This window comes from Strigops habroptila, unplaced genomic scaffold (assembly GCF_004027225.2).
Source record: "Strigops habroptila isolate Jane unplaced genomic scaffold, bStrHab1.2.pri NW_022045636.1_ctg1, whole genome shotgun sequence".
Lineage (NCBI taxonomy): Eukaryota > Metazoa > Chordata > Aves > Psittaciformes > Psittacidae > Strigops > Strigops habroptila.
The window spans coordinates 66,095-90,768 of NW_022651112.1; the positions used below are offsets into that span (position 1 = coordinate 66,095).

Consider the following 24,674-nt stretch of genomic DNA (forward strand, 5'->3'; position numbering starts at 1 on the left):
CGGCGGCCGCGAGGCTCTTGTGGCTACCTTACTGCCCCCCCCTCCCCGGGGTGGGGTGGGAGAAAAAGGCGGGAAACTTCCCCCTCTCACCCCGGTCCCTCAGGGCGACAAAATGGCGCCGCCATTAAAAACGAGATTAAAACACTCCCCAAAACACCCCAAACGGCCCATTTAACCCCTGTCCTCACCTAAATAATGGCAATTAAAGCACCTGTGTTGCCCCATCTCATATAATGAGCCTCTAAAGCCCTTCCCTCAGGGAGAAGAGGCAACAAAACGGCGCCCGGGGGTTCTGGCTGTTAAAAGCGAGGTTAAAACACCCCAAACCCACCCAAAACAACCCATTTATCCCCTGTCCTCACGTCAATAATGGCAATTAAAGCACCTGGTTTGCCCCATGCCTCGTAATGAGCCTCTGAAGCCCTTCCCTTAGGCAGGAGAAGAGGCAACAAAATGGCGGCCAGGGCTGAGGGGACCTGCCCCAGCCTGGCAATGGGATATGGGGGGACCCTGATCCTTTTGGAGGTGTTTAAGGGGTGTTGGGGCCCCCAATGTGTGCTCCAAGGTGGCTTTTGGGGTGTTCTGAAGGGTTGGAGGGGGCACTTACAGTCTTAATGGGGCAACACAGGCTGTCCTATAGGGGATGTGGAAGAGTAGGAGGTGGAAATGGGGTGCCTTAAGGTGCACCCCTCTGTTTAACCCCCCAATTGAGCTCCCCTTGATCCCCATTTTCAGGCTTATTAAGCTGAATCAGCTGGAAAAGTGAGGTCCCCCCAAACCAGGGGACCTCATTCTGCTCTATGGGGTGAGCCCCCCCAAAACCATGAGCAGTTGGGTCTCCTTTTCCCACCCCAAACCCAAAGTCCTGCTTCAGACCCCCAAAATCACACCTCCCAGATACACCCCCATGTTGTGCCTGTGCTTTTATTCCAAAAAGGGCTGTTTTTAACCATTTCTTGCTTAAAAAAAGCCATAGATCTCTATTGAATCTTCATCTTCAGAACTGCATCGCCGCCTCCAGCGTCTCCGAAAGCTTCGTGGCAATCTTCTCTATGGGATGAATGGGATAAAAAAGGATTTGGGGGGGTTAAGGAAGGGTTTCTGGGTTGAAAAGGAGGATTTGGGGGGCTCACAGAGGGTTTTTGGGTTGGAAAGGAGGATTTGGGGGGGTTAAGGAAGGGTTTTTGGGTTGGAAAGGCAGATTTGGGGGGCTCAGGGAGGGTTTTTGGGTTGGAAAGGAGGATTTGGGGGGCTCAGGGAGGGTTTTTGGCTTGGAAATGAGGATTTGGGGGGCTCAAAGAGGGTTTTTGGGTTGGAAAGGAGGATTTGGGGGGCTCAAAGAGGGTTTTTGGGTTGGAAAGGAGGATTTGGGGGGCTCAGAGAGGCTTTTTGGGTTGGAAAGGAGGATTTGAGGGGCTCAGGGAGGGTTTTTGGGTTGGAAAGGAGGATTTGGGGGGCTCAGAGAGGCTTTTTGGGTTGGAAAGGAGGATTTGGGGGGCTCAGGGAGGCTTTCTGGGTTGGAAAGGAGGATTTGGGGGGCTCAGGGAGGGCTTTTGGGTTGGAAAGGAGGATTTGGGGGGGTTAAGGAAGGGTTTTTGGGTTGGAAAGGCAGATTTGGGGGGCTTAGGGTGGGTTTTGGGTTGGAAAGGAGGATTTGGGGGGCTCAGGGAGGGTTTTTGAGTTGAAAAAAGGCTTTTTCTTTACTTACCTGCTCTTTTTTGCAGCTTTTTCCTCCTTTTGCTGGCTGCCTGCAGCCCCTGTCCCTGCAGCAGAGGGTGGAGAGCAGCCACCTCCTCCAACCGGGGGGCACGGGGCATGGGACCCTCCCCATTGCCCCCCGTCTTCACCCGGGGGGGCTTCAGCTCCACTGTCACTGCACCAAGCTGGGGTTGGGGGAGGTCAATAATAAACCTATGACCCCCCCCCCAAACCCCATTCCTATATCTCATCATACCCCCAATTCCTCCCATACCTCCAGGTCATCATCATCCTCCTCCATGGCTGCTTCTTCATCCCCACTGGACTTCACCTCCTCTTCCTCCTCAGGGACACATGGGGCCAGCCCTATGCCTGGCACCGTCACCGGTACAGCTATGGGGGGGGGTCAGTGAGCTTTGGGGGGGTCACCCCAGGGTGGGAAATGGGGGAGGATGCTCCAGTTCTCACCCGCCAGCGCCTCGGCATCGCCCCGCTCCAGCGCTTCCAGGTCAAACGCTGGCCCCAGCGTTGTCAGGATTTGGGCTTCCAAATGCACCCCCTGTGTTTCGGGGGGGTGGGTGTAGTAGGAGATCTTGCCGCTGTGGTGGGAAAGGGGGGGGTCAGGGTGTGGAGACCCCCCCAAAATGGGTTAGGGTGTGGGGAGACAACCCCCCCCGCCCTTCAAAAGGGGGTCAGGGTATGGGGCGACCAACCTCAGCCCCCCAAAATGATGGCCAGAGTGTAGGAAGACCCCCCCAAAACCAGGGTCAGGGTGTGGAAAGACCCTCCCAGCCCCCCAAAAGTGGGTCAGGGTGTGGAGAGACCCACTCCTGTCCACCCAAAGTGGGTCAGGGTATGGGGAAACCCTCTCACAGTCCCCCCCAGAATGGGTCAGGAGGTGGGGAAGATCCTCCCAGCCCCCCAGATGTGGGTCAGGGTGTTCAGAGCCCCCCCAAAAGCATTGCCCCCCGCTGCCCCACCTGGTCCAGTCACGCAGCAGGGCCACAGCAGCAGCGTGGGGGTCCGGGAGCCCCCCCGGCCGGAGCCGGCCCTGCCGCCGGGCCAGATGGGACAGGAACTGCCGGGGGTCATCGCAGGGGGGGACCCCATAGAGCTCGCTCAGCTGTTTGGGGGGGACACACATGGGGTCTTGTCACCCCCTTCTGGGCTGGTGTCACCCCACAGCTCCCGTTCCTCCCTTTGGCTCCCCGTTTTGGGGACAAACTGGGATGGAAATGGCAACCCTCCATGTTGCCATGGTGATGGGGGGGGTCCCATAGCAACAGGGCTGAGCCCTCCCGGGGGTTCCCCAATGTGCCTAGTTGCCATGGCAACGGGTCTGAGGGTCCCCAGGCACCCCCAGTCACCATGGCGACAGGCCTGAGCACCATGGGGGGATTCCCAACACCCTTAGTTGCCATGGCGACAGGTCTGAGCCCCCAAGGGGGACTCCCAACACCCTTAGTTGCCATGGCGACAGGTCTGAGCCTTCAAAAGGGGCATCCCCAACATGCCTAGTTGCCATGGCAACGGGTCTAAGCCCCCCCAAGGGGGTTCCCAACACCCTTAGTTGCCATGACAACCGGTCTGAGCCCCCAAGGGGGATTCCCAACACCCCTAGTCACCACGACAACACCCCTAATCACCATGGCAACAGCCCCCCCCTACCTGCTGCGGGGGGCAGCGGCGCAGGATGGCAGCAGCGGGGGTCAGGGGGTCCCGCAGGCGCTGTGGGGCCAGAGCCCCCCGCAGTGGGGCAGCAGCGGGGGGGGCGCCCGTCTCCATGACAACGCCGGGGCAGTCCAACAGCTGGATGTGCCGGTCCAGCTGCACGGCCTGCAGGCACCTGGGGGCGTGGTCAGGGGGCGGGGCCTCGCAAGCCACGCCCCCTCCCACAGCAGGAGGTGTGGCCAATGCAGGCTCCACCCCCCTGGGGGGCGGGGCTTACCTGGTGACTCCCGGTGTTGCCCCCACCCCACAAGCCCGGCTCCGCTTCAGGCTGTTGATGAGGCTGCTCTTACCCACGTTGGGGTACCCTGGAGGGGGTGAACCATCAGTGGGGTGCCCCCAAAGCCCAGCACCCCTCTGCAGACCACTCCCATTGTCCCCATCCCACTGACCCATCCCACTCCCATTGTCCCCATCCCACTGACCCATCCCACTCCCATATCCCCATCCCACTCCCATATCCCCATCCCATTCCCACTGTCCCCATCCCACTCCCACTGTCCCCATCCCACTCCTATATTCCACTCCCATTATCCCCTTCCCACTCCCATTGTCCCCATCCCACTCCTGTTACCCCCTTCCCACTCCCATTATCCCCATCCCACTCCCGTTATCTCCTTCCCACTCCCATTGTCCCCATCCCACTCCTACATCCCCGTCCCACTCCTATATCCCCATCCCACTCCCATTATCCTCTTCCCACTCCCACATCCCCATCCCGCTCCCATTATCCCTATCCCACTCTCGTTATCCCCTTCCCACTCACCCACAACACCCACGGTGATGGTTGTTTTCACCTCCCCGGAGCGGCTGTAGTTGGCCAGGACACGGAGCAAACAGTCGGCTCCCACACAGGCTCCCCCGGCCAGGACCTCCTCTGGGGCCGTCGCCACCGGCAGCCGGCTCTGCTTCTGCATGAGGGGGGGTCCCCATTGTCCCTATGGCCCCTGTGACACCCCCAACCCCTTAAACACCCCCCCCTTTTCCCTTCCAGGCCCCCCACCAGGTTGCGGCTCTGCTGCTGCGTGCACGCCTTGAAGGCCACGGTGGGGAACTCTGCTCGCAGGTACTTCAGCCACGCCGCCACCACGTCCCGCGGCACCAGGTCTGGGGTGACAACGGACAGAAAGGGGGTGTCCCCCATCAATTGCTCGAAAAGGGGACCCCCAAACACCCCCCCCATCCTCCTGCTACCCCCCTGTACCGATCTTGTTGAGGACCAGCACCAGGCGCTGGCGGTGCCCGGCGCACCGGACGGCGGCTTCCAGCTGGGGGCTGCGGCAGCCCTGGGGGTCCCGGGCGTCCAGCACCTCCAGCACCACATCAGACGCTGTCAGCACCTGCCAAAGAGGGGGGTCACGGGGAGGGGAGACCCCCAAACCCAACCCATGTCCCCCCAGTGCCACCTCCCCTGTGTGTGTCCCGGTGTCCGCATCGCACCCCAGTGACCTGCCCTTGTGTCCCCCCAGGGCCACCTCCCTACATCCCCATCCCACTCCCATGTCCCAGTGTCACCCCAGTGACCCGCCCTCAAGTCCCGTGTCCCCACACGCTTCCTCCCCCTATGTCCTCATGTTCCCATCTCACTCCTGTTGTCTCCATCCCACTCGCATTGTCCCCATCCCACTCCGATTGTCCCCATCCCACTCCCCTGTCCCATCTCATTCCTATATCCCCATCTCATTCCCACTGTCCCTATACCACTCCTATATCCGAATCCCATTCCCACTGTCCCCATCCCACTCCTATATCCCAATCCCATTCCCATATCTCCATCCCCCTCCCATGTCCGAATCCCACTCCCATGTCTCCATCTCACTCCCATTGTCCCCTTCCCACTCCCATGTCCCCATCCCGCTCCCATGTTCCCATCCCACTCCCATTATCCTCACCCCACTCCCACTGTCCCAATCCCATTCCTATATCCCCTTCCCACTCCCATGTTCCCATCCCATTCCTATATCCCCATCTCATTCCCACTGTCCCTATACCACTCCTATATCCCAATCCCATTCCCACTGTCCCCATCCCACTCTCATGTCCTCATCCCACTCCTACATCCCAATCCCACATCCCACTCCCATGTCTCCATCTCACTCCCACTGTCCCCTTCCCACTCCCCTGTCCCCATCCCACTCCCACTGTCCCACCCCTATATCCCAATCCCACCCCTCACCTTCCGCAGCTCCCTCCCGTACTGCCGCAGCGCCGCCTCCTCCTGCACATCCTGCCGGGCGCTCCCCCCCTCCTGCATAACCCCCATGTTACGGGGTGTGGGGAGGGAGACCCACACTTTGGGGGTGTCCCCCCCGCCCCCCCGGGGGTACCCGCACCCCGCACCTTGCGCTCGAACTCCCGCTGCCGCCGCAGCGCCTCGTGCTGCAGCGCCTCCAGGCTCCGCCGCCGGCTCCTCTCCGCCTCCCGCGCCCCCTCCCGCCGCTCCCGCGCCTCCGCTGCCTGCGGGGGGGGTGTGTGTGGAGGGGGGGGTCAGAACTTCGGGGGGACCCCCCCCCCCAACCCCATTGGTTTTACCCTTTTCTGCCTGTTCTCGTTCTGCTGCTGGACGTGGGCAGCGAAGCGGCGCAGCTGCGGCACCCCCGGGTCCTTCTTCCCTCCTCCCTTAGCGCGTTTTGCCTATGGGAATGGGGGGGGGGGTGTGTGACACCCCCAAACAGACCCGGTGTCCCCCCCCACCCCAGCGCATGGGCTCACCTGGACCCGCTTCTTCCGGGCAGCTTCCACTTGTCGCCCTGCGGAGGGGGGGGGCAGAGTGAGGGGGGGGGCTCCAACCCCCCCCCCCCCCCGAACCCCCAAATAACCCCCCCCGGTCCCCTCCAAGGACTCACGGGAGCGGGTCATGGCTGAGACCCCCCCCACGTTGGAGCCGCGTTTCGCCTCGCTGCGGTGTCACTTCCGTCGCGACGGGAAAGGACCCGCGACACGAGGTTTAAACACGGGGCGTTCCGGCTGCCACGCTCAAGATGGCGACCGCAGCGTGACATCGACACGCTCAAAATGGCCGCTGCGGCATAGGGATACCCATAGTGCATTGAAACAAGGTGTGTTCCGGCTGCCACACTCAAGATGGCGGCCACACGGCATAGAACACTAATTGCCCTACTCAAGATGGCCGCCGCGCCGGCAGTGCCACACTCAAGATGGCCGCCGAAGCAATGTACTTTTATTGCCTCACTCAAGATGGCGGCCACAAGGCATAGAACGTTAATTCCCTACTCAAGTTGGGCGCCTCGCTGTCAGTGCCACACTCAAGATGGCGGCCACCCTGTGCCACAGGCACACTCAAAATGGCGGCCAGAGGACAGAGAACGTTTATTGCCCTCCTCAAGATGGCCGCCGCGCCAGCAGTGCCACACTCAAGATGGCGGACGAAGCAATGTACTTGCATTGCCACACTCAAGATGGCGACCACACCCTACCACAGCCCCCCCAAGATGGCGGCCGCCCCTCCCCTCCCCCCCCCAAGAACGACCGGAACTGCCCTTACCAAGAGTGCACTTTTTTTATTCCTTTTTTCACTTTTTCTCTCAATTTTTCTTTTTTTTGGGGGGGGAGGGGCCGAACCTCTTCCTCTATAACTTAGGGGGTGGCTTCTCCCCTTTAATTCCCCATCCCGACCCCCTCCAAATCCCCCAAGACATGGTGGGGGGGGCGAGGACGCACACCCCCCTCCCCCACCTTCCAACAGAGCAAAAATCCCCCCAAAAAAACCCCAAAAAAAAAAAAAAAAAAAAGCCAACGAAACCAAAAAATATATATATATATTTATAGAGCCGCTCCGGGGGGGGGGGCGGGGGGCGGCACCGCGGGGACCCCCCCTAGGCCAGCCCGAAGCCCTCGGAGCACTCCTGGATGGCCAAGAGCAGCATGTGCCGCAGCTTCTCGTAGCTCTCGTAGGCCGGCAGGTCCAGCTGGTTGAAGCTGGGGGGACACAGGGACACCCCCAAAGTGGCTCAGGGACAGAGCTGCCTCCTGCGGGCCCCATGTGGCCCCCCCATGTCCTATGTCCTGTGTATTCCATATCCCATACCCCATATCCTGTGTCCCATGTCCAGTGTGTCCCATAACCCATGTCCCATATCCCATGTCCATATCCCATGTCCTATGTCCCATGTCCAGTGTGTCCCGTATCCATGTCCTGTGTCCCATATCCCATATCCCATGTCCCACGTCCCATGTCCATATCCCATGTCCACGTACAGCGTTCCCATGTCCCATGTGTCCCATATTCCACGTCTCCTGTCCCATGTCCTGTGTCCCCATGTCCCATATCCTATATCCCATATTCCATGTGGTCCCATGTCCTATATCCCATGTCCCATATCCTACATTCCACATCCCATGTGTCCCCATGTCCTATATCATGTGTCCCATATGCTATATCCCACATCCCATGCGTCCCCATGATGTCCCATATCCCATGTCCCATATCCTGTATCCCATATCCCATGTGTCCCCATGTCCCATGTCCCATATCCCATGTCCCATGTCCTATATCCCATATCCCATGCATCCCCATGTCCCGTGTCTCCCATGTACCCTGTCCCACGTGGCCACATCCCATGTCCTGTATCCCATGTGTCCCATATCTCACGTCCCGTGTCCATGTCTCCCGTCTCCCATGTCCCGCACACCCCCCGCATCCCGTACCAGGTGTGTGCAGAGGGCAGGCGGTCGGTGGAGCGGTCATCCCGGTGGATCTGGAACTTCTGGATCCCGTTCATCCCCTCCAGGGCAGCGAATCCCTGCAGCGGCACCTTGGACGTGCCCGTCACGAACTGCAGGAACTTGGCCCTGTCCGCTTGGTCGAAGGACCTCAACGCTCTCCAGAACCACTGGATCTGAGGGGGGATCCACCACGAACCCCTCAAACACCCCCAGGCTCAACACGTCGCTTTGGGGGTGTCTTGGGGGTGGTTTTGGGGTGGTTTAGGCTTTTCTGGGGTGTTTTGGGGTGGGTTTGGGTGGTTTGGGATGGTTTGCAGATGTTTCGGGGGTGTTTTGGGGTATTTGGGGGTATTTGAGGATGGGTTTGGGGTGCTTCTGGGTGTTTTGGGGGTGATTTTGGGGTGTTTTAGGCTTTTCTGGGGTGTTTTGGGGTGGGTTTGGGTGGTTTGGGATGGTTTGCAGATGTTTCGGGGATGTTTTGGGGTATTTGGGGGTATTTGACGATGGGTTTGGGGTGTTTCTGGGTGTTTTGGGGGTGATTTTGGGCTGTTTTGAGCTGATTTTGGGGTGTTTTGGGGTGGTTCAGGGGTATTTTGGGATGGTTTTGGCGTAGTTTAGGATGGGTTTGGGGTGTTTTGGAGTGTTTTGTGATGTTCTGGGGTCTTTCTGGTGTGCCTTTAGAGTAATTTTGGGGTGGTTTTGGGCTCTTTGGGGGTGTTTTGGGGTGGTTTTGGGCTGATTTTGGGCTGGTTTGAGTAGTTTTGTGATGGTTTTTGGTGTTTTGGGGCGGTTTCGGTGTGTTCTGGGCTGATTTTGGGCTGTTCTGAGGTGTTTTGGCATGGTTTTCGGGTGTTTTGAGCTGATTCTGGGCTGTTTCGGGGTGTTCCCAAGTGTTTTCAGGATGTTCTGGGCTGTTTCGGGGTGTTCTGGGGGTGGTTTCGGGGCTGAAGCCCCACCTGGATGGAGTTCCCCTGGTACTTGTGGTACTCGGTGTTGGCTTTGAGGTCGTCGATGTCGATGGTCGGCAGCCCCGAGATGAGCAGCTCCAGCTCTTGCTCCGTGAAGATGGAGATGAGGCGTTTGGGGATGATCTCGTAGAAACCCTCCAAGAAGGCGGCGAGTTGCTTCCGAATGGCTCCTATGGGATAATGGGGAGGGGGTGGGGGGGGTGTGTCAAAGAAGGGGGTGTTGGGGACCCCCCCCCCGCCCCCTCCTCAGGCCCCCCGGTGCTCACCGGTCATGCGCATCTGGCACACGAGGTGCACGTATTCCTTCTTGTTCTCCTCCGTCACCAGCACGTTGGCTCCGTTGGGCTTCAGGTCCCGAACCTCACACACCCCGAACTCCTGCACCTGGGGGGGGAGGGAAAAGAGGGGGGGGTCAGGGGATACCCCCCAAAGCACAGGGGACACCCCAGGGACACCACTGGAGTAGGGGGGGGACACCCCAAGCCAGGAGGACACCCCTGGGACACCCCCAGAACAAAGGGGACTTGAGGACACCCCAAGACAGAGGGGATCCCCCCCAGAATAAAGGGGACACCCCTGAGGTAGGGGGGACACCCCAGGGACAGAGGGGACACCCCCAGAATAAAGAGGACACCCCTGAGGTAGGGGGGACACCCCCAAAGCAGGAGAATAGCCCAGGATAAAGGGGACACCGCTGGGACACCACTGGAGCAGGGGGGACACCTCAAACCCAGGAGGACACCCCCAGAACAGAGGAGACCCCTCTGGGACACGGGGACACCTCTGGGACTTGAGGACACCCCCAAACAAGGAGGACACCCCAGGACAAAGGGGACACCCCAAGAACAGGGGAGACCCCTCTGGGACTTGGGGACACCATTGAAGCAAGGGGGGATACCCCCAAAGCAGGAGGACACCCCAGGACAGAGGGGACACCCCTGGCACATGGGGACACCAAGTCCCTGGTAGCAGCATGAGGGAGGTTTGGGGGTGATGGGGGGACCCCGTGGCTGGGTTTTGGGGGGTCTCCGGGGGGGGGGGGTGACAGGTACCTCAGTGCTGAAGGTGAGGTCGTAGCCCAAGGTGGAGACATCGTTCTCCAGCAGATAGACCAGGCCCTGGTAGAAGTGGTAATCCTCGCTCTCCATGTCCGTGTACCTGCGCCACAGGGGGGTCAGCACCCCAAAAACGGGGGTCTACACCCAAAAAGGGGGGTCTACACCTCAAAAGGGGGGGTCTACACCCAAAGAAGGGAGTTCTACGCCTCAAAAATGGGGTTTAACGCCCCCCAAAAGGGGGTTGTACACCTTAAAAATGGGGTTCGACACCTCAAAAAGGGGTTGAACCAGCCCAAAAGGGGGTTCGACACTTCAAAAAGGGGGTTCTACACCCAAAAAAGGGGCTTTTACACCCCAAAAATGGGATTCTACACCCCAGAAGGGGGGTTCTGCATCTTAAAAAGGAGGTTCTACACCTCAAAAAGGAGTTGAACGCCTCATGAGGGGGTTTTACAGCCCAAAAAGGGGGTTCAACACCCCATGAGGGAAGTTCCAACACCCCCCCCCGGCAGTTCAACACCCTGTAAAGGTGCCCAACACCCCAAGAAGGGGGGTTCAACACCCCAAGATGGGTGTTCATCACCCTGTGAGGATCTTCTACACCCCATTAGGGTGGCTTAGCATCTCAACACGGGTGTTCTGCACCCCAGATGGGTGTTCAACACCCCAAGACGGGCATTCATCACCCTATGAAGGTCATCCATCACCCCAGATAGGTGTTCATCACCTTGTGAGGGTGTTCCATACCCCAAGATGGGTGTTCGTCACCCTATGAAGGCCCTTCATCACCCCAGATGGGTGTCCATCACCTCGTGAGACTGTTCTACACCCCATGAGGGTGCTTTAACACCTCAACATGGGTGTTCTACAACCAAAGATAGGTGTTCATCACCCCATGATGGTCATCCATCACCCCAGATGGGTGTCCATCACCTCGTGAGACTGTTCTACACCCCATGAGGGTGCTTTAACACCTCAACACGGGCGTTCTCCACCCCCCGAAGGGGGTTCTCCACCCCCCAAAGGGGGTTCTACACCCCATGCGTGTGCTTTAACACCCCGAGACGGGTGTCAAACCCCCTTCTCTTACCTGACAGACTTGCCCAGGATGTGCTTGTAGAAGGACCTGGTGAAGTAACACTCGAGGAGACGGTTGTCGTAGACGGCCTTGGCCACGATGCGCCCCACGAACTTGAAGTAGCTGAGGTGGTTGGGGTTGCAGTGGGACGAGGGGTTGATGGTGTAGGTGACCCTGTCCCCCGGCGACGTGCGGAACAGGGCGTACATGGGGTTGAACATCTCCCTCGAGATGATCATGTACCACTCCCGCAGGAGCCCCCCCGCGTCCTGCCCCTCCTCGCCCTCGAACACGATGTACCTGGAGGGGGGGGCACACAGAGAGAAAGGGGGTGTTTGCGGGGGGGGGCGCTTGGGGTGGTTTAGGGGGTGTTTTGAAGGGCTGGGAGGGTGTTTGGGGGAGCTAAGGGGTGTTTTGGGGGGGGCTGAGGGGTGGTTTGGGGGGATTTAAGGGGTGTTTTAGGGGATTTGGGGCTGTCTGGGTGTATTGTGGGGGTGTCCGCGTGGATTTGGTGTGTCTCGGGGGTGGATTTGGGGTGTTTCCGGTTGGATGTGGGGATCTCTGGGTGGAACTGGTGGGTCTCTGGGTGGATTTTGGGCATTTCTGGGTGGATTTGGGGTGTCTCTGGGTGGATTTTGGGCACTTCTGGGTGGATTTGGGAGGATTCTGGGTGCATTTTGGGGGTCTCTGGGTGGATTTGGGGTGTCTCTGTGTAGATTTGGGGGTCTCCGGGTGGATTTGGGGATCTCTGGGTAGGTGCGGGGTGTCTCTGAGTGAATTTGGGGTGTCTCTGGGTAGATATGCATGTTTCTGTGTAGATTTTGGGGGTGTCTGTAGCTTTGGGGCTGTCTCTGTGTGTTGGGGGCTGTCTCCGGGTGTATTTTGGGGGTGCCTGCGCAGCTCTGGGGCTGTCTCTGTGTGTTGGGGGCTCTCTCCGGGTGTATTTTGGGGGTGCCTGTGCAGCTCTGGGGCTGTCTCTGTGTGTTTTGGGGCGCTCACAGCCTGTTCTTCATCTCCTCGGGGGACTTTCGGTGCAGTTCCCTGTATGAGTCCTCGAAGACGTGGTCGCGCCGCACGTGCACGGCCATGTCCTCCTTGCGCAGCCCCTCGTCCAACCGCTCCAGCTCCTGACGGAAGTACCTTTGGGGGGGGGGGGACACCCCAAAAACAGGCTTTAGGGGACACCCCCCTCTATATTTAAGGCTCTTTCCCCCCCCCCCATTTCAAGGGCTCAGCCTCATACTTGCGCTTGACGTCGAAGTCCAGGACGCGGATGTAGTCGACCAGGACGGCGAAGGGGCCGTCGGCCAAGTGGGTGGTGGATTGACGCAGGATCTGGTTCAGCACCGTCCGGTGGGTCTCTGGAGGGGGGGGCACAAGGAGGGGTTAGGGGGACCCTGCAATGTGGGGACCCCCCCCCTCAAAAGGGGGGTTTATTCACCCAGAATGAGCGGGGAGGGGTGATGTGCCCCCCACCCCCCACCCCCAAATCCTCTTGGAGGATGCAAAGGACCTTGGAGAGGCCCCCAAAAGCACTTCAAAAAGCCCCCGACACCCCCAAATCCCTTCCCAAACCCCCTCCCAACATCCCCGGCTGCTCCTACGCTGCCTCCTGACACCCCAGACACCCCAAATCCTCCCCAAACCTCTTCCTGAGCCCCAGGCTCCCCCCGTTATCTTCCCTAAGCCCCCTCCCATCACCCCAAACACCCCCAAATCCATTTCTTAATGCCCCAAACACCCCCTAAACCTCCTCCCATCACTCCAAACCCCCTTCCCATCACCCTAAACACCCCCCAATCCCCATCCCATCACCCCAATTCCCCCCCAAACCCCCTTCCATCACCCCATGCACCCCTCCCATCACCCCAGACACCCCCCAAATCCACTTCCCAATGCCCCAGACACCCCCCAAATCCACGTCCCAATGCCCCAAACACCCCCTAAACCCCCTCCCATCACTCCAAACCCCTTCCCATCACTCTAAACACCCCATAATCCCCATCCCATCACCCCAATTTCCCCCAAAACCCCCTTCCATCACCCCAAGCACCTCTCCCATCACCCCAGACACCCTCCAAATCCACTTCCCGATGCCCCAAACACCCCCTAAACCCCCTCCCATCACCCCAAACCCCCCCCATCCCCATCCCATTACCCCAATTCCCCCCCAAACCCCCTTCCATCACCCCAAGCACCCCTCCCATCACCCCAGACACCCCCCAAATCCCCTTCCCAATGCCCCAAACACCCCCTAAACCTCCTCCCATCACCCCAAACCCCCCCAATCCCCATCCCGTTACCCCAATTCCCCCCCAAACCCCCTTCCATCACCCCAAGCACCCCTCCCATCACCCCAGACACCCCCCAAATCCACGTCCCAATGCCCCAAACACCCCCTAAACCCCCTCCCATCACTCCAAACCCCTTCCCATCACTCTAAACACCCCATAATCCCCATCCCATCACCCCAATTTCCCCCAAAACCCCCTTCCATCACCCCAAGCACCTCTCCCATCACCCCAGACACCCTCCAAATCCACTTCCCGATGCCCCAAACACCCCCTAAACCCCCTCCCATCACCCCAAACCCCCCCCATCCCCATCCCATTACCCCAATTCCCCCCCAAACCCCCTTCCATCACCCCAAGCACCTCTCCCATCACCCCAGACACCCCCCAAATCCCCTTCCCAATGCCCCAAACACCCCCTAAACCCCCTCCCATCACCCCAAACCCCCCCAAACTCCCTCCTAACGCCCCAAACCCCCCCTCACCGGCGAAGCGCAGGAACTTCTGGGTGTCGGGGGGCAGACTGGCCGAGATGTGCATGGACGAGGGCTCGCGGGAGAAGAAGGGGTCGAGGGAGGAGGGGGTGGCGGGGGTGAGGGGGGCCGGGGACAGCGGGGGGGGCTCGTCCTTGATGTGGGCCAGTTGGCTCTCCCGGGTATCCCGCACCGGGGGCTTGCTCTCCCGCTCCGTGGCGTGAACCAGGAAGAACGCCTCCACCGCCGGCTGCAGCACTGGGGGGGCACACAGACAGGGGGGTAATGGGGACCCCGGGAATGGGGGGGCACAGAGAGACATGGGGGTAATGGGGGGTAATGGGGGGGGAACACAGAGACAGGGGGGTAATGGGGACTTCGGGAATGGGAGGGCACAGAGAGACATGGGGGTAATGGGGATCCTGGGAATGGGGGGGCAGAGATATGGGGGTAATGGGGGGTAAGGGGGACCCCGGGAATGGGGGGGCACAGAGAGACATGGGGGTAATGGGGACCCCGGCAATGGGGGGCACAGAGACAGGGGGGTAATGGGGGGTAAGGGGGACCCCGGGAATGAGGAGGCACAGAGACATGGGAGTAATGGGGACCCCGGGAATGGGGGGGGAACACAGAGACATGGGGGTAATGGGGACCCGGGGAATGGGGGGGCACAGAGAGACACGGGGGTAATGGGAATGGGGGGGCAGAGACATGGGGGTAATGGGGGGTAAGGGGGACCCCGGGAATGAGGAGGCACAGAGACATGGGAGTAATGGGGAGTAATGGGGACCCTGGGAATGGGGGGGCACAGAGAGACATGGGGGTAAAGGGGACCCTAGGAATGGGGGGGGACAGAGAGACATGGGGGTAATGGGGGGGCACAGAGAGACATGGGGGTATAATGGGGGGTAATGGGGACCCTGGGAATGGGGGGGCACACAGAGACATGGGGGTAATGGGGGTAATGGGAATGGGGGGGCAGAGACATGGGGGTAATGGGGGGTAAGGGGGACCCCAGGAATGAGGAGGCACAGAGACATGGGAGTAATGGGGACCCCGGGAATGGGGGGGGACACACAGAGACATGGGGGTAATGGGGACCCCGGGAATGGGGGGGGGAACACAGAGACATGGGGGCAATGAGGGGGCACAGAAAGACATGGGGGTAATGGGGGGTAATGGGGACCCCGGCAATGGGGGGGCACAGAGACATGGGGGTAATGGGGACCCCAGCAATGTTGGGGCAGAGACATGGGGATAATGGGGAGTAAGGGGGACCCTAGGAATGGGGAAGGCACAGAGAAACAAGGGGGTAATGGGGGTAAGGGGGACCCCGGGAATGGGGGGGAGGACACAGAGACATGGGGGTAATGGGGGGTAAGGAGGACATGGGGAATGGGGGGGCACAGAGAGACATGGGGCTAATGGGGGGTAAGGGGGACCCCGCGAATAGGGGCATACAGACAGACATGGGGGTAATGGGGAGTAATGGGGACCCCGCGAATGGGGGGGGCACGGACAGACATGGGGGAGAGACACTGGGTGCAGGGGACACCCTGGGGACCCTCTTGAGGGTCTTGTGGCCCCCCCTGAAGCACGAGGGGCCCCCCCCCGAGCACCCACCGAGCACGGCGTGCTGGTCGTGCGACTCCTCCAGCTCCTTGAGGCACTCTCCCAGCATGTCCCAGAGCTCGTCCAGGCAGAGTTGCTCACTCAGCAGCGGCAGCTCGGGGGGACGCTCGTCCCGCTCCGGCCCCTGCGGCCCCTCCGAGCCTGCGGGGGGGGGGGGACACACACACGGTCAGGACCCCCCCGCGCCCCACTCCTGCCCCTTCCCAACCAGGAGCAGCGCCTGGATGGAGGCAGGCACGGAGCGGGGTCAAGCAGGATGGGGTAAGTGCGGGGGGGGAGCTCAGTTTGGGGCACTGGGGGGCACTGGGGGGCACTGGGGGGCGTTCTCTCACCCACGGAGGGGTTGTCCTGTGGGGCTGGCGACGGCTGATCCACGTCCATGGGCGACTCGTCGCGACGGGGAGCGGCGTCCGCCGGCCCGGCCTCCGACTGCGGGGGGACGGGGGCAGGTTTAGGGGGACGGGACCCCCCCAAAGACCCCAAATACCCTCCCCAATGGACCCCAAACCACCCACTCCCCATGGGTGGGGAGGAGGAGGAAGAGAAGCAGGAATGGGATGGGATGAGGAAGAGGAGGAGGAGGTGAAGGCAGGGAGGAAGAGGGAGGAAGAATGAGGAGGGAGAATGGGGGGGGAAGAGGAGAAAGAGCAGGAAGGGAATAGAGAGAACTGGAGAGGAGGAGGATGGAGAAGAGGAAGGTGAGGGGGAGAAGGAGAAGGAGGAAGAAGAAGATAAGAAGGAGAAGAAGGAGAAAGAGTACGGTGAAGGAAAAGGATGGGAAGGAAGAGAAGAAGGAGGAAGCGAATGAGGAGGAAAAGGAGGAAGAAAAGGAATAAGAATAGGAAGAAAAGGAAGAGAAGGAGGAAGAGAAGGAGAAGGAGAAGGAGGAAGAGAAGGAGGAGGAGAAGGAGGAAGAGAAGGAGGAGGAAAAGAAGGAAAAGGAGGGCGAAGGAAGAGGATGAGGAGGAAGAGAAGGAAGAGGAGGAGGAGAAAGAAGAGGAAGAGGAGGAAGAGGAAAGAAGAGAACAAAGAAGAGAAGAGGAGGGTGAAGGAAGAGGATAAGTAGGAAGAGAGGGAAAAGGAGGAAGAAGAAGAGGAGGAAAAAGGAGAAGAAGACAAAGGAAGAGGAGAAAGAGGATGAGGAGAAAGCAGAAGAAGAAGAGGAGGAAAAGAAGGAGGAGGAGAAAGAGGAGAGCGAAGGAAGAGGATGAGGAGAAAGAGAAGGATGAAGCGGAGGAGGAGGCAGAGGGTGAGGAGGAGCAGGAGGAGGAGGAGGAGGGAGGAAGGGCGGCCGTGCTAACCGTGTCTGCCTGCTGCCGCCTCCGGGCCCTCTGGCCCTCACGTACCATTTGTATGATGGCGTCGGCCTCGGCCTCCAGCTGCCGGACGGCTGCTTGGATGCTGCCAGCCGCCCCGAGGCCCCCGGCGCCTGGGGGGGACACACGCACACAGAGAGGGGTGTGTTAGTGTGCGGGGGGTGTCAATGTGGGGTGCAGGGACACCAATATGTGTGTGTGGGGGGGTCCCCCCCATGTCCTTACCCAGGCGCCCGGCCTGCTTGGCCTTCTTGTGCGCCCGGCGCGTGTCGTCGCGCAGCTGGATGATGACCTGCAGCACGCGGAGGAAGAAGCGCTGGGTGGAGGTCTTGGAGGTGAGCACGGACATGGAGGGAAGCTGCAGCTCCCGCCCGCCCAGCGCCCGCTTCTGCGACGCCACGATCACCACGCTCTCGGCCGTGTCGAAGCTGGGGGGGGGGGGAAGATGGGAAATGGGGGTTAGAAATGGGGGGTGGGGATGGGGAAGGGGGAGAAGAACAGGGGAGGGAGGTGGGGAGGGAGGGAGGGGGGTTGTGGTCAGTAGGGACAAGGGTTAACAGCAGGAACAAGGGTTAACAGAAGGGACAAGGGTTGTCATCAATAGGGACAAGAGTTAATGGCAAGAACAAGGGTTAACAGGAGGGACAAGGTTGTCATCAGTAGGGACAAGAGTTAACAGGAGGGACAAGAGTAGTCATCGGTAGGGACAAGAGTTAACAGGAGGGACAAGGTTGTCATCAGTAGGGACAAGAGTTGACGGGAGGGACAAGAGTTGTCATCAGTAGAAACAAAAGTTAACAGGACGGACAAGGTTGTCATCAGTAGGGACAATGGTTAATAAGAGGGACAAGGGTTAACAGGAGGAACAAGGCTGTCATCAGTAGGGACAAGAGTCAACGGGAGAGACAAGAGTTGTCATCAGTAGGGACATGGCTTGTTGTCAGTAGGGACATGGGTTAACAGGAGAGACAAGACTTGTTGTCAGTAGGAACAAGAGTTAACAGGAAGAACAAAGGTTAACAAGAAGGACGTGGGTTGTCATCAGTAGGGGCAAGGGTTAACAGTAGGGACAACATCATCAATAGGGACAAGAGTTATCAGTAGGGACATGGCTAACAGGCAGAACAAGAGTTGTCATCAGTAGGGACAAGGGTTAACAACAGCAACAACTACAATTAGTAGCAGGGCCCAGAGTGAACAGTGGGGGCACGTCGCGGGCAGGAGGGGCCGTGCCCCCTTGCTGTGGGGCGCCCATGTCTCACCGACTCTGCATCTTGCCCTTGAGCTTGGCGCTGGGCGGCTGCTCCTCGGGGAGCCCCTCCGGGGACGGGGCCTCGCTCTGCGCCCGCCGCTGCTGCTCCAGGTTGTATTCCCGCAGCTCGGCCAGCAGCGTCCCTGCACCGGGCACGGCACCGCGGTGTCACCGGGGCGGCCGGGGGGGGGGGACACACCATGGTAACCCCCCCCCCCGTGACACCCTCCCTGCGGCCAGGGCCTCACCGATCTGGCGGCAGAGGGTGGCCCCGAGGTGCCGGGCGCCGGTGAGGAGCAGGCGCAGAACCGTGTCCCTGGTGCCGGCGTCGCCGCGCGAGAGCTGGAGCAGGACGTTGGCCGCGTCCTCCAGCCCTTCCTCGGAGCACGAGTGGGACGTCAGGACCTGGGGGCAACAGGGGACATGTGTGGGGGACACGTGGGGGGATGTGGTTGTGTCCCCCCCAACCTCGTTGTGGTGTCCCCGTGGGGTGCTCACCTCCACCGAGAGCTGGAGCTGGCTCTCGGTCAGGCCCGTGGCCGCCATCCGGGGGTCGGGGCTGGTCTCGGGGCCCTTCGCTGGGGACTTGGAGCTCTTGGCAGGGGCTGGGGACACGTGGGGACGTGTGGGGATGGTGGCACCTCCGGCCCCGGCCCCATTCCTGTGTCCCCACATCCATATCCCCCTGCTCCTGCCCCCATCCCCATGGCCCCAACCCCATCCCTGTGCCCCTGTCCCCATGTCCTTGTCCCCATTCATGTCACAATCCATGTTTCCATCCCCATCCATGCCTCCATCCCCATGTTCCCATCTCATCTGTCCCATCCATCCCTCTGTCCCCATTCTCCCATTCCTGTGTCCCCATCCCTGTCCCCATGTCCCCTTATCCCCTTCCATGTATGTCCCTGTCCCCACATCACCCATATCCATGTCACCATCCCCATATCCCCATCCCTTGTCCCTTCGTCCATGTCCCTCCATCCCCATCCATATCCTCACCCCATCCCCATTCCTGTCCCCATCCGTGTCCCTCCATCCCCATCCTCACCCTCACCCATATCCTGTCCCCTTGTCTATGTCCCCATCCTTGTCCCTCCATCTCCATCCAGATCCTCACCCCCATTCCTATTCCTGTCCCCATCCGTGTCCCTCCATCTCCATCCAGATCCTCACCCCCATCCCCATTGCTGTCCCCATCCATATCCCTCCATCCCCATCCTCACCCTCACCCATATCCTGTCCCCTTGTCTATGTCCCCATCCATGTCCCTCCATCTCCATCCAGATCCTCACCCCCATCCCCATTCCTGTCCCCATCCATGTCTGTCCATCTCCATCCAGATCCTCACCCCCATCCCCATTCCTATCCCCATCCCCATCCCTGTCCCCATCCCTAACCCTCTACCCTCATCCATATCCCCATTCCCATCCCCATCCACTCACCCCCGGCCGCAGCTCCCCCTCCCGCCGCAGCATTCCCGGCATTCCCACTCTGCGCCGATGGACTCGACGGAGCCGCCCCGGCTCCCGTTGCCACGGGGACACTTTGGGGCGCTGCCGCCGCCGCCGCCGCTCCCCCCTCACCCCCTTTCCCACCTTCGGGAAGAGCGATGGAGATGAGGGACAGGAGCCGGAGCAGCTTTTCCGTCAGGAGCGCGCTGCGGCGGATCACGCCGTGGGACAACATGTTCATCAGTTGGCCCAAGGGAGACGCTTCCAGCCCCATTCCCGTGGCCTCGGGCTCCGGGCCCCCCCCTCCCGCTCCCGTTTTAGCCGAGCTCTTCCCTTTCCGGCTCACGTTCATGTTATCCAGCTTCACCAAAAGGTCCCAAAAATCAGTGGAAAGGCTGCCGGAAGGGGGGGGCAGGGCGGGGGGAGGGGCTCCGGAGGGAGGGGGAGGGGGTGGGGGGGCAGGAGGGGTTTGGGGAGGAGGGGGGGGAGGTGGAGGAGGAGGAGGAGGGGGGGGACAGGGGCTGCCCCCGGATTTTGGGGGGCCGCGTTCCCGCTCCGGCTCCGTGCTGGGATCCCGGCCGCGCTGCTGGGTGAAGTGGCTGGGAAAGACCTGGAAAAGGGGGGGGTGGGGAGAGGAAATGGGGGGGTCAGAGAGTTGGTGACCCCTCAAATGGCACCATAGCATCCCCCCAGTGTCCCCCAGGCACCCCCCCAACGAGCCCGGTGTGGGTTTTGGGGGGACCCCCATATGCTTTAGTGACCTCCCCCCCCATAGTTTGGTGGTTCCAGCTCTGGACGGGGCCCCAGTCACCCCATAACGTACCCCAGTACCCCCCAATTGCCCTAATGTCCCCCCAGACTGCAGTGAGGAGCCCTCAGTCACCCCCATAAAGGGCTCAAGTGCCCCCCAAAACACCCCAGTGCCTCCAAACCCCATCAGGAAACCCCCAGACACCCCATAACATGCCCCAGACCCCCCTAAACACCATCAGGGACCGCCGAGACACCCTGTAATATGTCCCAGTATCCCCCAAAACACCCCATTGCCCCCCAAGCCCCATCAGGGGCCCCCCAGACACCCTGTAACGTCTCAGTGTCCCCCAAAACACCCCATTGCCCCCCAGGCCGCATCAGGGGCCCCCCAGATACCCCCCAAATGCCATCAGGGACCCCCCGGACACCTCCTAACATGTCCCAGTGTCCCCCAAAACACCCCATTATCCCCCCAAACCCCATCAGGGACCCCCCCAAACTCCCCATATCATACCCCAGTCACCCCATAACATGCTCCAGTGCCCCCCAAAAGCCAGCAGTGAATCCCCAGTCACCCCATAACATACCCCAGTACCCCCCAATTGCCCTAATGTCCCCCCAGGCTGCACTGAGGAACCCTCAGTCACCCCCATAAAGGGCTCAAGTGCCCCCCAAAACACCCCAGTGTCCCCTAACCCCATCAGGGAACCCCCAGACACCCTATAACATGCCCCAGACACCCCCCTAAACCCCATCAAAGACCCCCCCATACCCCATAACATGCCCCAAACCCCCATAACATGTCCCAGACCCCCCCCAAACCCCGTCAAGGATCCCCAAACACCCCATAACATGCCCCAAACCCCCCATAACATGCCCCAGAAACCCCATAACATGTCCCAGACACCCCATAACATGTCCCAGACTCCCCCAAACCCCATCAGACACCCCTGAGACACCCCCTAACATGTCCCAGCATCCCCCAAAACACCCCATTATCCCCCCAAACCCCATCAGGGACCCCCCCAGACTCCCCATATCATCCCCCAGACACCCCATCCCATGCCCCAGCGCCCCCCGTTGCGCCCCCTTACCTTGGCCAGCTGGATGAGGGTGTCGAGGACGTGCCGGCACACGACGGGCGCAGCCTGCGGGTGGATGTGGACGGCGGATCCGGCGGCGGCGCCGTGTTTTTCCGTGTGTTTCCTACCGGGAATCCTTTGGATCTGGAATATATTGGTCCGACATCCTAAAGCCGCATCCATAGAGACGGAAAGCCAGGAAAGCTGTCCGGAACTCCGCGCTTCCACTCGGTGCATGAGGTCGAGAGCGCGCGGCTCGCTGCTACTGGCGGTGGTGCTGGTGGTACTGGTGGTACCGGTGGTGCTGGTGGTGCTGGGGGGGGCTCGGGCACGGCGAGGGCGCTCGTCGGGCGCTGGGGGGGCGCGGGGGGCCTCGAGGCAGAGCTCGCTCTCGCTGCTGCGCTGCAGGATGGAGAGGAGGCTCCGCACCACCCAGCCCCGCGTGGCCGCGTGGTAGCAGAGGTTCCGCAGCACCCGGTGCAGGCGGCTCGTGTTCAGCTTGGGCTCGTCCACGAAGAGCAGCACCAGGAGGCAGGAGAGGGCTTCGTGGTCCAGCAGAAGGCGGCCGCGGAGGCGGAGGAGGTTGTCGACGTTGCCGGTCGAGGGTCTGTGTGGAAAGGGGGGAAACGGGGGTTAAGCGGGGATGGAGTCGGGATTGAAGACAGATCAAACTCGGCGCAAATCAGGATCAAATCAGGATCAAATGAAGCCCAAACCCAGCCCAAATCAGGATCAAACCCAGATCAAATCGGGATCAAATCAGGTTCAAATGACGATCAAATCAGGTTCAAATCACGATCAAATCAGGCTCAAACACAGCCCAAATCAGGATCAAACCAGGATCAAACCAGGCTCAAAACCAGCCCAAATCAGAATCAAACCCAAATCAAATCAGGTTCCAATCAGGACCAAGTAAGAATCAAACCCAGATTAAATCAGGATCAAATCAGGTTCAAATCAGGATCAAATAAGAATCAAACCCAGCCCAAATCAGGATCAAATCAGGCTCAAAACCAGCCCAAATCGGAATCAAACCCAGATCAAATCAGGATCAAATCAGGATCAAATCAGGCTCAAACCCAGCCCAAATCAGGATCAAATCAGGATCAAATGAGGCCCAAACCCAGCCCAAATCAGAATCAAACCCAGATCAAATCAGGTTCAAATCAGGTTCAAATCAGGATCAAAACAGGATCAAATCATGTTCAAACCCAGCTCAAATCAGGACCAAATGAGGATCAAAACAGGATGAAACCAGGTTCAAATCAGGTTCCAACCAGGATCAAAACATGATCAAATCAGGATCAAACCCAGCTCAAATCAGGATCAAATCAGGTTCAAACCCGACTCAAATCCAGTTTGAACGAGGATCAATCCCAGACCAAACCAGGCTCAAACCCAGCTCAACTTCAGTTAAAATGAGAGTAAAATAGTGCATTAAAATTTGGCCCAAGTTTGGTTCAAATTTGGCTCAAATTCGTATGAAATTCAGCCCAAACTCAGTTCGAAGTCAGTTAAAAGTTCAAATTTGGTTCAAATTCAGTTAAACCAGCTCAATTCAGCTAAAACTCAGCCCAAATTCACCTCAATTAGGTCCAAATTCAGTTCCAATTTGGCTCAAATTAATTTCAAACTAAGTTTAAATGTTTAAGTTTGGTTCAAACCAGGTTTAAATTCAGCTCAAATTTAGTTAAAAGTTGCTTAAACATCAGTTAAAACTTGGTTCAAATTCGACTCAAATTATGTTCAAATTCAGCTCAAATTAGGCTCAAATTTGGTCAAATTCTTTCAGACTTAGTTCTGATTAGGCTCGGATTTGGTTTACAAGTTTAAATTTGGTTCAAATTAAGTTCAAATTAAGCTCAACCTATGGTCAAATTTGCTCAAATTCCCTTCAAACTCTGTTCAAATTCAATTTCTGTTGAAATTTGGTTCAAATTTGATTGAAATTCAGTTCAATTTGGCTCAAATTCAGTTCAAATTCACCTTACGTTGAAATTCGCTTCAAATTTAGCTTAAATTCACTTCAAATCTGGTTTAAATTCACCTCAAATTGGTTCAAATTCAGCCCTGGTTCGGTGTATGTGTCCCCCCCTCGTTTCCCCCCCCCCGGTACCTGCTGTGCCCGGCGGTGCCGCCCATGTGGAAGGTGCCCCCGCGCTGCACCGCCAGGCGCGTGTACTGCACCCCCCGGCTCCCGCTCAGGCGGCTCGTGAACGCTGCGGGGACAGCGGAGTCAGTGGGAATCCCATGGGAATGGGGTGCTGGGGATGGGGGGGGAATGGGGGGATTGGGGTGCTGGGGATGGGGGGGGGAATGGGGGGATTGGGGTGCTGGGGATGGGGGGGGAATGGGGGGATTGGGGTGCTGGGGAATGGGGGTGTTGTGGATGCAGGGAATGGGGGATATTGGGGATGAGGGGGAATTGGGGGTGTTGGGGATGGGGAAATGGAGGGATTGGGAATTGGGGAGTAAGACGAGAAATGGGGGGATTGGGATGTTGGGGACATGGGTACTGGAATGGGGATGGTGGAGCTAAAGTGATGTGGGGGGGGGCTGGAGTGATCTGGGGTGCGTGGAATAGGGGTATAGTGGGGCTGGAATAGGGGTGCTGGAGCTGGATAGATCTGGGGGGCCTGGAGGGACCAGGGGGAGCTGGAGGGTCCACAGGGGATCAGGAATAGGGCTGGTAGAGCTGTAGGGATCTGGTGGGGTCTGGGGGGATCTGGAGGGGCTGCAGGGATCTGGGGATGCCGTAGGGATGTGGGGGGCTGGAGGAATCTGGGGGTGCTGGGGGGGCTGGAATAGAGGTGGTGGGGCTGGAATAGGGGTGCTGAAGCTGAATAGATCTGGGGGGGCTAGAACAGATGTGGGGGGGCTAGAACAGATGTGGGGGGGCTGGAATAGGGGTACTGGAGCTGAACAGATCTGTGGGGGCTAGAACAGATGTGGGGGGGCTGGAATAGGGGTGCTGGAGCTGAATAGATCTGGGGGGGCTAGAACAGATGTGGGGGGGCTAGAACAGATGTGGGGGGGCTGGAATAGGGGTGCTGGAGCTGAATAGATCTGGGGGGGCTAGAACAGATGTGGGGGGGCTAGAACAGATGTGGGGGGGCTGGAATAGGGGTGCTGGAGCTGAATAGATCTGGGGGGGCTGGAATAGAGGTGGTGGGGCTGGAATCGAGGGGCTGGAGCTGAACAGATCTGG

At 59.4% G+C, this 24,674-nt stretch overlaps 2 protein-coding genes across 5 annotated transcripts in view; both read right to left on the reverse strand.

Moving 5' to 3' along the window:
- Nucleotides 1-906: 906 nt before the first annotated feature.
- GNL3L (G protein nucleolar 3 like) lies at nt 907-6,354 on the reverse strand. Of its 2 annotated transcripts, none has more exons than XR_003989878.1 (15): nt 6,273-6,354; nt 6,139-6,176; nt 5,959-6,060; nt 5,767-5,883; nt 5,603-5,674; nt 4,631-4,766; nt 4,430-4,533; nt 4,193-4,337; nt 3,647-3,734; nt 3,367-3,544; nt 2,679-2,821; nt 2,167-2,297; nt 1,973-2,091; nt 1,709-1,873; nt 907-1,050 (listed from the first exon to the last, which is right to left on the reverse strand). XR_003989878.1 is itself a non-coding variant. In XM_030475396.2 (15 exons), exons 1-15 carry the CDS (start codon nt 6,283-6,285, stop codon nt 998-1,000), a joined length of 1,614 nt encoding a protein of 537 aa, XP_030331256.1. In that variant the 5' UTR covers nt 6,286-6,346; the 3' UTR covers nt 907-997. The 2 variants fall into 2 exon arrangements, 1 of the variants encoding a protein (XP_030331256.1); XM_030475396.2 differs by having other exon boundaries at nt 1,709-1,883; nt 6,273-6,346.
- Nucleotides 6,355-6,922: 568 nt separating this feature from the next.
- Nucleotides 6,923-24,674, reverse strand: part of HUWE1 (HECT, UBA and WWE domain containing E3 ubiquitin protein ligase 1) — a 62,145-nt gene continuing 44,393 nt past the window's right edge. For 2 of the 3 annotated variants that reach the window (XM_030475399.1, XM_030475397.1), the window contains exons 64-82: nt 23,583-23,685; nt 21,479-22,073; nt 19,623-20,241; nt 18,679-18,785; nt 18,429-18,585; nt 18,191-18,323; nt 17,154-17,356; nt 16,914-17,041; nt 15,945-16,041; nt 15,604-15,753; nt 13,993-14,238; nt 12,460-12,577; nt 12,216-12,356; nt 11,229-11,516; nt 10,133-10,238; nt 9,347-9,464; nt 9,069-9,250; nt 8,095-8,285; nt 6,923-7,365 (exon numbers count right to left, since the gene is read on the reverse strand). In XM_030475399.1, coding sequence (XP_030331259.1) covers nt 7,263-7,365; nt 8,095-8,285; nt 9,069-9,250; nt 9,347-9,464; nt 10,133-10,238; nt 11,229-11,516; nt 12,216-12,356; nt 12,460-12,577; nt 13,993-14,238; nt 15,604-15,753; nt 15,945-16,041; nt 16,914-17,041; nt 17,154-17,356; nt 18,191-18,323; nt 18,429-18,585; nt 18,679-18,785; nt 19,623-20,241; nt 21,479-22,073; nt 23,583-23,685 — 3,785 coding nt within the window. In that variant the 3' untranslated portion in view covers nt 6,923-7,262. The remainder of the gene's footprint in view (nt 7,366-8,094; nt 8,286-9,068; nt 9,251-9,346; nt 9,465-10,132; nt 10,239-11,228; nt 11,517-12,215; nt 12,357-12,459; nt 12,578-13,992; nt 14,239-15,603; nt 15,754-15,944; nt 16,042-16,913; nt 17,042-17,153; nt 17,357-18,190; nt 18,324-18,428; nt 18,586-18,678; nt 18,786-19,622; nt 20,242-21,478; nt 22,074-23,582; nt 23,686-24,674) is intronic. The other variant, XM_030475400.1, reaches the window with a different exon arrangement.